Here is an 18,316-nt window from a genome sequence, read left to right as displayed (position 1 = left end):
GACCGAGGGCTTAAACTGGGTAGGTGTGGTAGAGTGTGTTACGACATACCTACCTGTCTTAAGACTGTAAGAGCTTTTGGATAACCTTGTTGAAATGAAGAGGTTAACCCAACTTTTTTTCTTCTTTTTTTTTTTTTTTTTTTTTAAAGAAGGAAAGATTTCTTTTATTTCTCAAGTTTTGTAGCAGATGAAGTCTTTATTTACATTTCAAGAGACTTGAGCAGGAGGATAAGAAGCTCTTACTTAGATATACACACACCATGTGTCATCAGGCATGTAGAAGCTGGGCCTTTCTCGAAAGCTCTCAATCCGCGTCACTTCACTTATTCACTACTAACAACCATCCCCAAAAATAAGGTCTGGTATGTGACTGCTAATTCATCGTCTCAATGTATGATATCCTGTCATCTCCTCATTTGTCTCTGAGTGTTTCTAATCTGAGATAATCCCACTCAAATCCTTTGATTGTATGTTTGGACCTGGTCCATCTCTAAAGAAGCAATTTAATGGGCTTCATGGCACTTGGTGTAAAGTCATTCATCTAGTGGAATGGGTGCCGACGCTTGTTTTAATAAGAGCTCTCTTCATGAAAAGTAGGAGACTTGCCATTTAATTAGGCAAAGTGAGCGCCCAACTCTTCGGCATGTCTGTTCCTGAGGTACCGTGAATCCCCCCCCCTTCCTGGAGGAATTGAAGGAGAGAATCCTACAAAAAGGACCTACGATGGGATGGGATGTTGATGATTTCACAAGAAAAATGATACTTGTTTATATGAGTTATTTACGGAAATGAGGAAGGGTTTCATGTTGGCAATCGTACGTATTTGGCAAGTTACAGACGTGCCGCAGATGGCAGTGAGAAGCGGGGTGTGTTTCTTGCGACAGTCTCCTATCATCTCCTTCTGGTTCCTAGGTGAGATTTATTCCTGGTTCTTTTGAGTTGCAGGACGAGTTGACACAAGAACGGCTGAAGCCGTCTCGCCACAAACATTCGAGGCCATGCAGGATTTCATATGGACCAATAGGGAAGCGGTATTTACAGTGGGGCTGATGGGACAGGTCTGAATCTCTCTCCACATGTCCCTTTCCATCAATTTTCCTCTCGTGTTTTTGTTAGATCCAATCTGTCACACAACCTTGAAATTGGAAGTGAAGTATCATCATTCAAAACGTAAGAGATTTTGAGAGGTTTAAGAGATCGCTGACCGTGGGTCGTCATTGGTCTCTGCTGGATGTGAAAGTGGACTCAGCAGGATGAGAATATTACTAAGTTGCTTAACATAATGTTTTACATATATTATAAGTACACAAGCTTGTTTTTATGCTTCTCTACATTGACTGTACCAGCCATACCAAGAGTTTGAATGCTTGAATTTGACATTGGAGGGTCAGGGGTGTTGCGTGTGAAAGACAAAACAACAGCCTGCTTAAGAGGCAGGAAATACAGTCAACTACATGAGATGACGGAAGAAGGATCAGATAACTGGAAACCGTGGAGAAGAGATTTGGTCTGACATTTTGAGGTAAATAACCCAAAGAAACATGCGTTATGTGAGCAATGGAAAGGTGAAATCTAAATCAACATGGCCACCACTAATTAATTAATATTTGAAAAGGTCCAAGTATAACATTCTCTCAAATTCTTGGCAGTGTACCTGAATGAACCTGAATCAATATCATTTAGAATAAATGAACTTTAAATATTATGTCTACACTGTGATTAGCTTGACTGACACTGCACAAATTGTGAACTGGTGTAAGTGCCACACCACCCTGTATATGGCTGTCTTTCCATTATTTGGTCTACCTTCGAATATATACAGTTCCCATCGCTAAGAGCACTGCCAATTAGTGAACTCTTTCAATTTACGACTTCCTCCAAGGACGTTAATGCTACAGGGGATGCCAGAGGAGTTGACTTCTAAATGGAATCCAACTGAAAGTGCCACGAACACGTTTTTATTGGCAGGGCTGATGTTCCTGTCAGTGCCCCTTAATCCAGGAGATGGAACGTCCGCCGTTTGATTTCACACAGCTCCGGGGGTAAATGCACAGGCTGTTCTCTCACTTTAAGATGAAAATGTTGAACAAATATCCCATTTTGAAATGCTCTTTCTCACTTAAATTCCACCCCACGACAAAGTAATTATAGTCTTCACCCTAATTGCTCTACGCTATACTGGGTTGTCAGTGACATGCTGGTAATACATCATGGTGAAATGTAAAGCTTGAGGTACATAGGAAAGCCCATACAACAACATTTAACATCATCTCTATGTTTTTTTAATTAAAGTATAATAATTTCTCTCTTCTGACAACCAGTACAAAGAATCCTCAGATTCACTGAAGTATATAAAAAAAACTACTGACCATTATTGATGCCTTAGAATTATTAGAATAGAGCTATGCTATGTATTTTATTTATTCAAAAAGCCTACTACTGATGTTGTGTCATTTGTAATTTATTGTAGTGTAAAATTCTCAGTAAACGCAAGTCTTCAGATCTCTTCCTGTTCCAACGTGCTCCTCAAGGCTGGCCGTGATTGGCTGTCTACTCTCACTACTTCCTGACAAACATAAACACAGATATCAGCTGACATGAACAAGGTAGTGGAGCAGTAACTAGGAAGTTTAGAACAGCAGATGTAACAGAACTTTTAATTTTGTGTTTGTGTCCCAGTGGGTCTTTTTAAATCTAAAGCAACTGGAGCAGGGAGCAGTTAAACAGGAAGTTCACAAGTGACTCAGCAGTGGACTGAGCAAAGGAAGGATTCTCACACAACCGAGAAAGAGATTCATGGACAAAATGTACAAGGTTCCATCCAGCAAAACTCCTTCAGAAACATACGAAGATATGTTCGCTGGTACGTATGGTAATCATCTACACGCTGTCCTCCTATAAATCCGTTTGAAAAACAACTGGCTTCCGGAATGTGCTAGACCAACAGTACAGTTTGCGATCAGGATGTTTGAACACTGTTACAGAGTAATGTTCTTGGGGACACGGAGACAGGGTTACCATGTGGACAGACACAGGATCAGAGATGTTACCATCTGGACAAGCACTAGGTCCATGTTGGACGTCTCTGACAACCAGCCTGGCAGGATACCCCACCCACCCATGTTCCTCTGTACAGCCAGATGGCTGTCACACAAGCCATTCCTCATGTCGACTAGGCTAATTCCCCATCATTCTTTCACTAATGGGGTCATTAACAATGTAAATGACAATACTTGTCTCTGTTTAGGGGGCAGGGGGGCATTCTCCTTTTTTTTTTTTGGGGGGGGGGGGGGGGGTTTGGTTACAGCAAAGGAGGAAGTTTTGTTCTTTTCGAATTCTCTAAGGTTTTTTCCATCACTGTTTTTTTCACTTTGTTTTTAACGCCGGCCCAGATAATAATCCTCCTGAGTCTAAAACAAACAGTACACTGATCACTGACGACTGTATGTTCTAAGAAGAAAATGTATTTGGTGGCCTTTTATTGTTCCACCCTTTCAAGGGTGTTCTATTTTTAACCGACAGGAATATTAGAGCATTTGATAGAACACATATTGATTCACTCTGAGCTGAGGCTGGGAGTATTTTAAAAGGCTTCCAACTGTCTTGTCTTGACAAGGTTTTGTTTAGGAGAAACATCTCCCGAGCAAGGAGACAAAGGAACCGTGGAATTGACAGGAAAGGAAGTTTTGTAAACTGTCAGAGGTGTGTAGAGAGTGACTACAGCCAGTTAGTTTAGCACTCACCTCCAACCAAAATGTTGTTGAACATTGACACTGCTGACAGTTAATTATGGGAGCCATAGATCATGGCAGACATGTTTGTCAGCTGGCTTGCGATTGACATGCAACTTGTTTACGTCTCTGTTGTTGCGTCGTTTTCCTGGTTATTTCCTGAGCTTCGGCAGCGTCTGTTTTGTTGAGTGTCAGAAACGCCTCCAGGCCTGCCATAATGATCCTAATAGCAGCACAGATTCCGAATTGAAAATGTGAAGAAAAAAAACCCTCCAGTCCTTATAATTGCTGAACTTGCCGTTACTGACTCGGAAGGGAGAGAGAGGGGGAAACTCTGAGTCAGTTTTCATTGTGAAATGAATGTTGTCATATTTGACTGCTTTAGCCCTCTGAGTCAGTTCCACTGGAGTTCTCTGTTTGGCCCACTTACATGGCCTACATGCAGTATTGTCGTTACACGGGGGTCGGATTATTTGGGCGCTAACCTGTCCCTCAAACGAAGCGCACAATGCCTCGACGCCGGTTGAAAACCAGCTAAACAACTTCCTGTCCATCCCAGTCCGTCAGGTTTGCCTCTTGTACGCCGTAGCTGCGAGGGTGAGAATCGGGAGCGATGTGGGGCCAGCGAGACAGAGCCAAGCCAGGGCTCACAGACGCACAGCGGAGAGTGATTTCCGTTAGCATAGTCTTTGCACATGGCCAGGTGGCTGGTGTCAGTAACAGGGAGGGATCCTGAGCGCCAGCCAAATGCCCACAGAGACACGTTTATCTAAGTGCTCTGGTGACTGACTTCACCGAGATGAGTGTCCGTAAAGAAGCGGTCGGTTCAGGTTTTCGCCTCTCATGTCTCCTTGTCTCAGATTGTAATAGGAGACCGAGGTATCTGCCAGGTCAGTAATAATAAAGAAAAAAAAAGTGCTTACAAAGGTTCTGAAGGGTTACATTTAAAGACTCCCCCCTTTAATTAAGGAATTTTCTCATCTGAAGACAGATATCCACCTGAAGCGATCCGAAGAGGCTCAGAAGAGACAGGAGGTTCTGAAACAGCAGTTTATACCCAATTCAGACAAGCGCACCGATGACAGCTCGCCCCCTCTCTAGTCTTCCAGTGTTTTCTTCTGATGAAACGAGCCAAAGGCTTCCAGCTACTGTCCGAGACGTTGCTTCAAAGCCCCTGTTTTAGGATTATCAGTAGAGAAGGAGGTGGGAGAGATGGGGTAGCTGTTAAATCAAAGAAGGTGGTAGCAATAGGGATGTGGGGGTGGGGGCTACATAAAAGGATATGGAATGGGCCCTCTGGCTACCCTCAGCCATGGGCCCGGCTCAGCTGTCTGGCAACTGTACTCCGTCACTCACCTTTAATGTCCATTCATCGTCAAATTAGGGGAGATCATTTCACTACGAGGGGTTTTGGGCGTCGACGTGGGAGTGGTTCAGAGACAGATGTGGAATGCCTGGGTTGTGAGGGATGTCGATTAAAAAAAACTTTTCTTTTTAACCCCAGCGCTCTCAGACGCGGGTTTGACACCGTTTAATGTGCTGACGGCTCCGTGTCCTCACTGCCGGAGCTTCCAGGTGTAAGGATCAGCGCACACCTGCCTAAACTACAGGCCCCAAAAGCCAGAGATCTCAGAGCTCAGTGGTGTTGACTTGGAATATTGTTTTCATAAAAAGGAGTTTGTTGCATCCGTAGGTAAATCACGCAGTTGTGTTTGTATCTGTTATCTGGTTGCTGAAGGCAAATGGATGGTCTGTGATATAATTAAGAAACACCTCGGTCAGAGCAGCGTCGCATAAACACCTTGTGGGGCGAGGCAGAATCTGATGATTCAGCGTGAGGAAAAGGTCATTGGCAAGGCAGGAGGAGTCAGGTGGCTGAGCGGTTAGGGAATCGGGCTAGTAGTCTGAAGGTTGCCAGTTCGATTCCCGGCCGTGCAAAATGTCGTTGTGTCCTTGGGCAAGGCACTTCACCCTACTTGCCTTGGGGGGAATGTCCCTGTACTGACTGTAAGTCGCTCTGGATAAGAGCGTCTGCTAAATGACTAAATGTAAAGTCAAGGGATGTGTGTTCAAAAAGTCCCTGTACAACTCGAGAGAGCTGAAGATCCTGTTCTGTGTTATTTTTTATTTTTTTTTATTTTATTTTTTATTTTTTTTACACAAATGTCCGAAGAGTAAGCTGTCATATTTGCACTCACATACACACACTTTAATGGGTTTTTCCAAAACGGTTGAAGCGCATGGCCATCCTATAATCCCCCCCCAAAAAAATGTTTTATTGTTGTCAAGGATACACATCTAGCAAAAGGCATTAAAAGAAGATTAGGAATCTATTTTCTCTTTATGCTTTATTTCTACGCTGCTTCTACTTTTGTAACAAAGGAATATATATATATATGCATATATCTTGCAACGTCAATTTATACCATCAGCTTGTTTTATAGTATTAATATTTATGCAGATGCATTATGTTATATTCCAAAGTAAGGAGTGACAGAGCAGGAAATAGAGTTGGTACTCCATTTTGTTGTGGACGATCATATTCGCACAAAAAAGTGTACCACAATCATTTTTGTTGTTTTTTTAACGTTTTTTTTAACGTTTTTTACAAGAAAGCATTTAGGTGTTAATGGTTGATTAAATGTTCATTGCGAAGTGGCTATTGCCTGATGTAATTGCTTATTTTTTGGTAGATAGTTAATTTGTTCCCCGTTTATGGCCTCTCTGATTCTATCTCAGGCAGCACCTCGAGGGAGCGAGCGAGTACATTAATGACAAAAACAGATCCTGTCAATTGCGGGGAGACGTGACAAAATGACAAATTGACAAGGTAATAACCAGTTTGAGGGAAGGAAGACTAACAGAGATTAACACCCTCTCTTTCCTTTGTGCAGTAATCAAATAATAATGTACAGCACATGGTTAATGCCATGCACATTTGTTATCACGCCTGTGGAAACCCGTAAATAGAGCAGCCTGACAGATAGCGCAGACTAGACAGCCACGCGTCTCTCCGCGAAAAAGCTCCAGGAACACATCCAGTTGATTTACATCATTTCCTGTGAGTCACGGTGGCCTTCGGAAAGTTCAGGAACATCTCTTTGTCCTTTCTTTCTCCCGCAGACGTGTCCGAGTGCTACATCTGCAGGGATGTGGCGCTGGTGTCCAAAGGGAAGCTGAGGAAGTTCTGCGACTGTAAAAGTCTGCTTGCTCACTATTCGTGTTTGTCCACGTGGATTCACAAGGTAGGCAACGTGCTTCTCGCATGGCACAGCTCATGTTATGTTCTGGTCGGAGGATACTCATCACAGTGCACTGGAGCTCCTTTTCACGACTGGATCCTTAATGTGTTGTGTTTCGCTACACTGCAGTTGTCTGATTGTAGCCTGAGATGGAAAACTGATAGATACCCACATTCAATCATTTAGCGCTTCAATGGGAAAGCTCTCAATGAACCAGTAGGGTGATTAGCATCATACATTTCCTGCTGTAGTTAGTCCTATTGTCTGAGTGTACTGTAATTAAACTCTTCGGTGTAGAAGAACCATGTTTATGCTTTGGTCTTTTCATCAACAGCGATCCCTCGCTTTGATTGCTGCCACAGTCGCCACCATCTATTTTCCAAAACACCCCTCGACAGCCAAGACCCAGGCAGACCCAGTACTAGGGCCTTTTGTTTACGGTTAAAAACAGAGAATCTTAACACAAACAGACACAAAGAACTCTAAATAACCCTAAATAGAGAACCCACAGAGTGTTCTAAATGCCTAATCTTAAATCTTTTGAACTCCAAAGTTAGGGTTCTTCTCGGTGTTCTTCTCAGAGCATTGGAGTCTACTGCTCTGTACTGTCTGCACTCATACTTTACATTTAGTCATTTAACAGACACTCTTATCCAGAGCAACTTACAGTAAGTACAGGGACATTCTCCCCGAGGCAAGTAGGGTGAAATGCCTTTCCCAGGGACACAACGTCATTTTGCAAGGCCAGGAATCGAACCGGCAACCTTCTGATTACCAGCCCGATTCCCTAACCGCTCAGCCATCTGACCCTCATAGCCGTGTGTGTCCGTCCGCTGATCCAACAAGTTCCTCAGCCGGTTCACCGCCGGGCCTCCTGTCCCTTCAGATGCTCCACAAGTGGTGGAGGACGTTCTGCAGCGGGGCTTTCATCTGCACCACCCAGCTGTCACACTAAAGAGCCACTTCCCTTAAGTGTGTGTCTCTCCACGTACCAAATTACATACAGACAGACAGACACACACAAACACACACACACCTCCCCACCCCCCATTAGTGTGTGATGAGGCTTCCCTACTCCTCCACAAGATTCTTTTTGAAAGTGTGTGTCTCTCCCCCCCCCCCCCCCTCCCCCCCCCCCTTTTTTTAAGTGCCCAGGGTAGGCAGCCCCCTTCGCCTCTTACGGAACAGAAATCAGCGATTGACCTGTCACTTTCCGTCTGATAGCCATCTCCAGAAAGCAGGTCATGCGCGTATGTCTAAAGTGCCTCTTAACCGCATTTTATGAAGCCAGAAAATGTAATCCAATAACGATTTGACTCGTGAGTGCTCCCCGCCAGGCGAGTGGGGAGCGATAGCACGTGCCGTTACCACTCCTGAAAGCAGCTTCAACTGGGGAAAAAAAGAAAGGGCCACATTCCACATCCTTATCTAATTTCACCCATAACAGTTACTATGCCGGCCCAGATGCTGTTGGAAAACACCGGACCTAATTCATCCATCGCCTATTGCTGTTGATGCACACCTCAGCTGCGTGCAGTATATTGGGGATGAGGCCCGCAGTAATTATCTGCACTGAGGCGCAACATAAGCGATCTTTTTTTAGATCGTTCAAGCCCTCCTCCTCCTCATTCTGGTTTCCCAAAGACAAATAGCATGGCACAAAACTAATTAGTAACCAGGAACTAGTTAAGAGATGCCCTTTGAAAAACATGCCTCCAGGCCTGATTTAAATATAGGGACAGAGTCAGTGACTGAGTGTGCCTGGGAGATCTCGGCCTCCAGGCACTGCGCCATGTTGACCTTTGACCCTCATTATAGGGAGTGCGTTCCTAGAGGGGTGAACCCTCGGCACAGCACAAGGGCATGGGAGGTCTGCATGGAGGGCTGGAACATACCAGCCCACGCCTGGTCCAACTCACTACCCTCTCAAAGCAGGAGCTGGAGGAAAAAAAAACGAAGCAGCAAGTCGACTTTATTACTGCTCTCCCAAAGTCCTTTTTCAAACCATCACGTCTGGCCTCTACTGTACACCGACATATAAATATGTTTTCCATTTTTGCGTCCGCAGACTACATCTGGTTTGAGTCTATTGGAGTTAATAGGAAGGATCTGATGTGAAAAATAATACTCTGTCCAAAATATGTAATCCAATACATATGAAATGAACCTCAAAGTATCCTGAACAAAAAACATACATGATTACGGTCGGCCAGATGCAGAGAAGTCTTTAAAATTCTTACAACTAGCTAAATTTAGTTTGTTTTCAAAGACTAGAAAAAGGGAAACCGTGACCAAATTACATATGAAATTCTTTGTAAATGTATGACATGAAACGCAAATAGAGCAGAAAGGCAGAAGTTTAAACACTGACACTGTGCATTTGAACCTAGAGCTATGAATTGCAATCGAACGCACATTTACTTCCATTTGCTACAAAGAGAAAATCCAACGAGAAATGTTTTTATGAAAAATGATACCAAAAACCACTCATGCACATTTGTTTACAGCATGTACAGTGTGTGTGTGTGTGTGTGTGTGTGTGTGTGTGTGTGTGTGAGGCTGAGACGTTTGTGTACAGCGTTTATGTAAATACATGCGTGTGTGTGTGCACACTCTGGACTGTGTTTGTCTGTAATTGGAAGTGTACGAAGCTGCCCCCCCCCCCCCTCACTCATGGGTTGGTAATTCTCATCATTACAAACAGACTTGCTTTACATTCATTAGCCAAACACTCTCTGCAATCAGGCCACAGAGCTTGGGGCAATGGTCCTCTTGTAAAATCACGTCGCCTAATAGTAGTGTTCTATAATTATACTCCATTAGCATCTATCGAAATGTGTTCCTACATACTATGCATATTAGCACCAGATTTGGCTATTGTGTCTTTGTAAACTCCATTCCTTCCTCACTTCCGTCATCAGATAGTTAACACCAGCTTGAAGATTATCGCATGCGTGTTATTTTCGTCTTGTGCAATTATATCACATTGCCTATGATTCTAAGCAGCCAAGTCCTCGTTTTATTTTATAGACTTGCAGTACTCGGCTAATTGCTGGGAATTGTTTCCTGAGACCGCACACTGCACACGCGCTCAATACACAACTATAAATGACGACAATAATTGGTTTATAAGTCAAAACAGAGAGATACAAGGGTTATTCTGAGAAGCAGAATCATAATCGCAACTGTTCCTATTTTTACCTTGTTGTTTTGTGGACATGATTTGATAAGGCATGATTCGGTTGAAACTCTTTACAAGAACTTGCTCTTGTGTGTGTGCAAACGTCAACAACAACATTTAGCAAGACTAAATACAAACACTGTATGTGTGTTGCCTTTAATAAAAGGTTCTTTCCTCGCAGGGATTTGGCAATGAAGACAGACTGAAATGTGGGGTGTGCAACGCAGAGGTAAGAATATGTGTTTATTTTCTTTATTTGAACATCCGAGACGAAAGCTGAAAGCCCTGTATCACTCCACGCTGTAGCTGGATGTTATGAATGACGTCCTGAACTCTCCTGATCTTGCTGTGGGAGATGGAGGTACAGCCCATTTAAGCAGATACCATTTAAGCCATTAGACAAAGATATCTGCTTTCAGAACAGATTGAGACGCCAGACATCTACAATACTAATGAGCAATCAGCTCTTTGTTTCTCTCTCTTTCTCTATCTTTTTTTCTCTCCATTTCTCTCCCTTTCTCTCCCTTTCCCTCTCTCTCTCTCTCTCTCTCTGCTAATTTTGATGATTTGGAAGCAGCCTCGTTGCTTACGAGATTTAAGCTGTCTTTCATTCCTTATTAATGTGCCAGGACACCCACTGTGGAAGGAGGAACATATTATAATATTTGGCAAAGATGCCAGCCGTGTAATGTCCAAATCCGCATTCATTTCATAGGGCCCAAATTTATCATGCTTTCCTGTGGTACATTCCTGATGGTAATTTTTCCATCGCCACTCGGTTTGTCCTGTGTGAGTTCATTTGTATGAAATGGTGAGCCAGATGTGGCATCACAGCTTGGGTCACATGTCTGCTACAGCGGGCACAGCACAAGCAGCTCTGGGACGAGGGCTCAGGTAGATGATGTTCTAGATGTATTCATGCCAGCACAGTAGGTCGACCTCACAAACCGCAGACTGTTTTGTGTTCATTATTGTGCTCTATGATGCTGTTTGTGTTTTATTCGGCGGACTGACTGTGGAGCACACGTCGTGGAGGGCGCGAGGGTAGCGTAAAGAAGGCCACGCGCACACATCCGCTCACACTTGCTAATGGCAATTAGCGTAAATCAGCATTAGATTAAATGGACATAAATTAAAACCTTGGCCTTGTGTTAAGTCAACAGCCGGTTTAAATGCGATGCCATTCTGCCATGTCTGTTATGAAGGTTCATCTAACGTCGTTACAGAAATCCGTCCACACTTCAGGTCAAACGACGGCCAATTATCGAAAGGACACTTTTATTTCCTGATATGCCATATGCCTCTATTAATCCTGCGACGTGTTGTTCCCCGTCTCTGCATAGACCAGTCCGACTGTTGTAGTGTTGCGGATGCATGGAACTTTGTGTCAAACCACAACAGTCAGACAGGGTGCAGGTGAGTCATCGGCAGAACCTTGCCAAACGCGCTCAGACGTTACATGCACGTACAGCTTGTGACATCTTTCGCTCGCTGTCAAGTAGTCGCCGGTAAGCGTTCAGGCAGCTGTCGATCAAATCCCTGACATATTTTCCAACACCAAACGTTTTCAAATGAATACTGTGTGAGAGGAATTGTTCATGGCAAAACAATGTCTGAAAGATGTCTGTCTTCAGACATTTCTTTTTCTTTCGGTTTCGACACACTGAGTCAACTCCAGGAGTGTCTGTAATGGCTTCCAGACTCCCCCATCTGACCTTGCTAATGCAACTCAATACCCTTTAAATAGCAGTCATTTTCAGCTTTTGTTACCATGTTTGACCCAAGAAGGCCATGTATACTGAGAAAACAGGTTTTCTTCTGGGAGAATGACACCCATCTCTGCTGTTTCCTCTCTTGCCCATGTACAGAGATTTGACTTTTTACGATTTCTGCTCTTGAAATGTAAAATCCAGTTCACTTGCCGGTTGTCTATTGTACCTCTGACATTGTCATTAAATATTAATGTCAAACCGTCAGTGTTTGAAAGACATGCCATAGTCAGATAAAGCAAACAGCCTCTGAACCCAGTGAAGGAATGGAAAGGGGGGAGTGGGTTGAATGTCTGTGGACATTAGGGAATGATTATTAGCATGGATCTGTGTTGATATGCACCCGGCTGAAGTTAATGCATCAATATAATAACATTTTAATGTCTGTGTTATGGTAGCCATTTAATATTTGCTCTCTGAAAGATGCGCATGTGAAGCAGCAATGACTGTAATTATGATAATGATTATCATTTTGTCCTAAGCTGCTATCGCTGCTCAATGCATTACAGTGCTCACCGGTGGTAAAAATTAAAAGCCTTTAGCCATTAAGGCTTTGAAAAACTCCCTGCAAATCTCTTGATGCAGTTTAAAGTTGAAAGTACAGGCCATTACATCTAGAAGCATGTTGTCGATGCAGCTCTTTCTTGTTGGTTGTTTTTCTTCTTTTTTTTTTTTTTTTTGCAACTAGGTCTCAAATGTGGGGCATTTGTATGAGTTATGCTAATTTGTTAGGGCAACGAATGCATTAATTTCATTAGCAAATGGCCTCAAAGCAATAATTACCAGAGTAGGTGTGTCACAAGCAATCATGTTAAAATTTGCCAGTTAATTATTAAGATTTTGTTCTGAGGGACCCAGATTTGACACGAGTCGCCGAGGGAAAAAAGAGGAGAAAGTTAATGCATTCCAGTGGCTGAGGCAAGGTGCAGGCTGTTGTTCTCAATGGGGGTAGTGGCTGTGTCGCGGGGGTTTACTGCCAGGATTTTTGCATGTTGACAGCTCACATTCCGGACTAATTACTGCAAATAGCAGTGGGCTAGCTGGTGCTCAGTGATTCCAGGGGGGTGTAATTATAAAGCAAAGGAGGGCCAGAACTGTCTTAATGGCCCCTGCTCCCATTGATTGGAGTCCAGTGGAGTAGGCGGTGGCTGGGAGGGGAGAGGAGGAAGGGGGGGGTGCGCGGTTCTCTAGCCCGGGCCTGATTAGCCCTCGTCCAACGCGGAGTAGCGCTGGGGAGGATAGCCTGTGTCTGGGCCTAATGATGGGGTGGAGCCCTTCTGGAGCCGTGAGAGACAGGAAACAGCAGGACAGCGTAGGCTGAGAGAGTTGTGTGGTGTTTGTTTGTTTGTTTTTAAGATATATTAAAAGTATTTTGGAAAGGTCTTCCCATGTTTACATCAGAGTTTAGAGTTTTAAAAGTACAGCAGCAAAATGTTCCTCTGAAAAACATTTTATAAGATCCTTTTTTCGGGTTCATCCTCTGAACTTACAGCAGCTGACACAATCCCACAATCCCAAACCTTCCTCCGCCCTCGTGTCTCTCAAGTGTCTTCTTAAAGGTGCTAATGTTTTCCCCTTCGCTTCCTTCGTCTTTGAAAAAAAAAAAAAAAAAATGAAGAAAAAAAAAGAGTTAATCGTGACTTGATTTTACATGAAAGCTCGTCCTTTGATTTTGATGAATGCAGCTGTGGCTTCCAGGCTGTTCATTTGAGTAAAAGCGGGCCCCTCTGCCGCCCCCGTCACATGTCACTAAGCCCCCCCTGTCACCAGGAAGACTGGGAGAGGAGATGACACTTGAACGGCAGGCCTCCTCATGGCTTTGCTAGGACAATGGAACTTGGCCTTGAGGTGATACACGTGCATACATACGTGCTCGCGTACACGCATACTGTACGCACACACACACACACAATATCTCCTCATCCATGCACACTCAGTTTCTGTCTCTCTTTCTCTTTCTCTGTATGTCTCTCTCTCTCTCTCTCTCTGTCGTCTCTCTCTCTCTCTCTCTCTCTCTCTGTCTGTCTGTCTGTCTCTCTCTCTCTCTCTCTCTCTCTCTCTCTCTCTCTCTCTCTCTCGCACACGCACTGACACACACACTCACATACTTATGAACAAACGCACAATTTCCCCACTTTCACAATGTATTTTTCTTAAAACAATGTGAAATTGACATTTCGTTGCCATTCCGTGACCGATCTCATTTGTCCGAATGAGTTCTAGAACGTCAACTCTCACGGTTACCTCGGCAACAACAGCCATGGAGCAGCTGGCCTGGTTTGAGAAGGCCACAAACAAGATTTAATTTACATCAATGGCAGGGTCAGTCTACAGCCATTATTCTAGCCCAGAGGTAGGGTCTGGTAATTCCCCTCCTTGTATTTAACCCATGTGCCTCCTCCTATACTCTCAGCCATCCAGCCCCAAGGCTTAATTCATTTCAGTTCCTGGTTGGGAGGTTCCTGGGGCTGATTCAATCAAGCGCTCATTTAATTGGCTCTCAGGCATTCAAATTGAAACTGATGGAGAATTAATAACAGCTACAATTGGTTGCCGTATTGGTTGTAACCTTGGAAACCTCCCCCCACACACCCCCTCTAAAAGAAATCTGGTGGTGGACCAGCAGTTTCTTAATTGCAAATGGGTTGTCTCTGGGCTTAATTCTAGTTGCAGCCGCCTTCCCCCCGCCCCATCACCCTCACATACCCCCCCCCCATTACCCCCCCCAGCCAGAGTTCCTCGCACCCACCCCCGCCTCCCAGCCAAACCCCCTCTGTGAGTTTGAGCAAACTTGTCACAGCTGTGCCAGCAGTTTGAAGTCAGAACCGTCCAGGGAGTGTTCCCTCCCCCCCCCCCCCCCCTCCTTGACCTGCAGTTCGTCTCCCTGTCATCACGTTCACCTCGCCCTCGCCGGTGAGAACTTTGTAGGAGCGGGGAAACACTGCACCAGGTGGCTTCCCACTAGGGCCTGCCAGAGAGGCATCAACACAAGGACCTACTTCACAGCACAAATGACCGGCACAGGCGGATGTTTACTCCAAATCTAAGGAAAATATTTGTGCGACTATTGAAAACCTTGGGCATATCACAACACCCAGACGGCAGAGACTATGTTGATGGAGGTTTGGAACTGACTGGACTGCAGGGTTGCCTTCATAAGCGGTTTTCAGTCAAAATACATAAAATACATAATATGAGGTGGAACTTTCAAATGACATGAGAGAAACTGTTTGTTGATTATTGTTTTTTTTTGGGGGGGGAAGGGGTAGCCATGTTTGGGATCGGTTTAAATAGGGCATATGAAATGGACGTCCTGTTTATTCTCAGTGATGAAATGTAGACCGTGTAATCCGTCCTCGTTCACATGTGGGCCACGATAAGACCGGTTTTATTTGTGTGTAAATCTATCTTGAGAGGCCTCATTCCTGGCTCCGACTGTGGTAAGCCTTGCCTCCGAGCTATGGTAGTGTGATATGTGTGTGTGTGTGTGTGTGTGTGTCTGTATGCATGTGTGTGTTAGAGGGACAGAACTGGTCCTTGGGTTCTACGTCCCCACCCTCTGCCTCAGGACCTTGGGGTAATTGAGAGAGGATCTGGGAGTCACACACACAAAGCATAGTCACACTGCCCCAGGAAGTGGACGCAAATAATCTTTGTAACGAGGCCCGGGCGCGTTCACCCAGCTCACCCAGGATACAAGGGGAGCGTAGATCTCCCGCGGAGGCAGAACCCTAACCCTCAAAGGGACATCGGCCGAAGTGCAGTTCACACACAGATCGTTCTAGGACGACGCGGGAAAGGTCAAAGGTGGCGCCAGCCCTCATTATATTCAGAGGGGGGAGACGGGACTTTGCGTGTCGTGTATTTCAGCACCTTGAACTCCCTCCCCTCGCTTGTCGTTGTAAACAAGGTAACTTTGTTTCGAGACAATTTGCAATGTATTACAGGGAGCGCATCTAAATCATTTGCATCCCGTGCCTTTGCCTTGGCCCTGTAGGAACAAAACCCATTGTGAAGAAAAACTTGATTTCATGTTGGCACTTGAGCCACATTCTCTTTAATTAAAGTCTTTGCATGGACACGTATGCATAGAAATTGCCCATTTAACCGGTGGATAAAAACTGAGTCATTTGAAAAACTACAAAGAAACCCGTTTATTCCGACCAAAACAGCACTTGCCACATGACAAACGACACTTTAGTCTTATGAATAATTCTCAGCAATCAGGTTTTTACTGTATCGTAAATCCTGTTTAAACGGCTTCATTCATTATGCCGTGCGTATGGGGAAGATACTTAACACATGCTGAATCTGGGCTTGTCTCCCTCTCCATGTCATAGTGGACTGCGGCCCGGACAGGATGTGATGTATGGTGTTGCTCAGAGTTTGGAGACGGAAGTTGCATCGAGTCCTCGTTAGTATCCTGGTGTGACCCGCGGCAGGCGGTGTCATATCCTGTCCGGAGTTACGGCTCAATTTGGAACCCAAGGATACAGTGGACAGAAGGCTGTGGGGTGTCTTATAATGAAAATACCAATTCATGTTAGCAGTGGCTGCCACAAGCAAACATTAAAAAAAATATATCCAAGTTGCTTACGTCACTTGAGTTTAGTTATGGCTATTAGGCAGGTTTACACATTGCCTTTGGTGAACTAAAGGAGACTCATTAGGAATCATTGTGCTACTGGATGGCATTTTCACCAGATGAAAAACCTATAGGTCACACTACTGCCAAACTGGATCACGTACAACAACTGTCTTCAGGTAGTATTTCCCTTTGCTCCACTGCTTGCCATTTCCCAGTGATCAGAGGGGTAAAAACGGCATCTCTGTCCTCCAGAAAGAGCTCCGTGGTTCGATGACAGGCAGCCCGCCTCTGACTCACCCCCCGCTGCCCTCCAGCACGAAGACAAGTTAAACCCACTTTGTTGCTCTCATTCTCCATGAAGCCCCCACCATGTTACGGTGACTTCCATCGAAAATCACTACAGCCTCTAACAAATAATGAAGGGAAATGAGTTCATTACAGCAAATAATAAAAGAGTTATCTGGAAGTTCTGCCTCTCTTCGGTATGAAGGTAGTGTAGTCACAGGGGCTTCTGCCTGACTGACTTTGACTTTGGAAGATGTGGACAGACTGAGGACTGGGCATTGCAATGCCTCATCAAACCTTTTCAATTAAATAATGTTTTTATGTTGGGGATGGCCCATTTAATTAGGTTATGTACCAGATGATTGCAAGCTCAAAGTAATTACAAGGATTATTTATTCTTGTTAATTGAGGTCTCATCTTTATTCTACAACTAAAGGTTAATGTTCTCATGATAAACAATCTCTTGGTCCTGCATAGACCGAGGCCCACGCATACAAAATCATCTGACTTCTCGGACTTGTGTACTGTATAATATGATTTTGTCATCCATTTCCTTGAAGTGTAGTGTGTCTATACTTTTTCCTTTGGACAAGATGAAACCCAGCAGCACTTTTTATCTCTTCTTTCAGTGAAAACGGAATAATCTTGATAATTCTTTAAATCATAAACTGAGGTTTAAAGTGAATTGAAAGGTAGATTTGAAGTGACACTGCCTGATTAATTCTTTTGCTCTTTAAATGACCCATGTCTCTGTGTTCCTGGAAAAGCTATTTTAATAGTCTTTCCAATAGTGATTTAAAATTATAAAACTGCTAACCTATAGGTTAATAAAAATGGTAATTTAAATAGTATCTGATTTAATTGGCTCTGGAGCAGTACTTAAACGTGTTTGTGTTCTGGAAAATTTACATTCTCGCCAGCAAAAGGAATTGGAATATCCAGCTGTCAAGATAATAAATTTGACTATTTCATCACTGTAATCTTCTGACAATCTCCCTTTGTACTTGTCGGCTATGGTTATCCGATACTGTAATGAATCACCTAAATGTTTGAATGTTTTGCATGGCTTAGAATGGTTTAGAGCTACAGGGAATCACCTTCTAACGTGACTCCAGCTGAGCGGCCCAGGTTCCATACTCAGGTGTCAGCTAGCCCACCAATCCCCCAAGGATAGACAGAGCCATTTCAACTATTTTTTTCTTCTTCTTCCAAACAGTCTTAAAAGACACAGGCACAACTATTATACAGAACGCACAACCGAGTAAGGCATTCTATCTTCATGTCACTTCCTTTGTCGTCGGTTTCTGGAGAAGAAACCCTGTGATATCGTGTGTTACCAAGATCCGTTTACAAGAAACAGAAAGGCGTCCACTCTCAACCTCGTCCCCTTTAGAAAGATGCCTGCCCACCACATAAAGACAACCTTTTCAGCAACAATGGCTTACATTGACTCGACCGTCCAGATTTATGGACAGTATCATGTTAAAGGTGTGGGGGTCATTAGTAGCGTCTCTATAATC

At 44.1% G+C, this 18,316-nt stretch overlaps 1 protein-coding gene across 2 annotated transcripts in view; it reads left to right on the top strand.

The window, feature by feature from the left end:
• LOC146221302 (uncharacterized) overlaps window positions 1-18,316 on the top strand; it is an 82,447-nt gene that overhangs the window by 28,572 nt on the left and 35,559 nt on the right. The window contains exons 1-4 of one of the 2 annotated variants that reach the window (XM_084693122.1): window positions 131-2,042; window positions 2,680-2,863; window positions 6,855-6,976; window positions 10,336-10,383. In XM_084693122.1, the coding sequence (XP_084549248.1) occupies window positions 2,797-2,863; window positions 6,855-6,976; window positions 10,336-10,383 (237 nt within the window). In that variant the 5' untranslated portion in view covers window positions 131-2,042; window positions 2,680-2,796. Of the gene's footprint in view, window positions 1-130; window positions 2,043-2,679; window positions 2,864-6,854; window positions 6,977-10,335; window positions 10,384-18,316 lie in introns of those variants that run through there. The other variant, XM_084693121.1, reaches the window with a different exon arrangement.

Source organism: Hypomesus nipponensis, chromosome 26 (assembly GCF_054491055.1).
Source record: "Hypomesus nipponensis isolate SF chromosome 26, ASM5449105v1, whole genome shotgun sequence".
In the NCBI taxonomy this organism is placed as follows: Eukaryota; Metazoa; Chordata; class Actinopteri; order Osmeriformes; family Osmeridae; genus Hypomesus; species Hypomesus nipponensis.
This window is presented reverse-complemented; position numbering and strand designations above follow the sequence as displayed.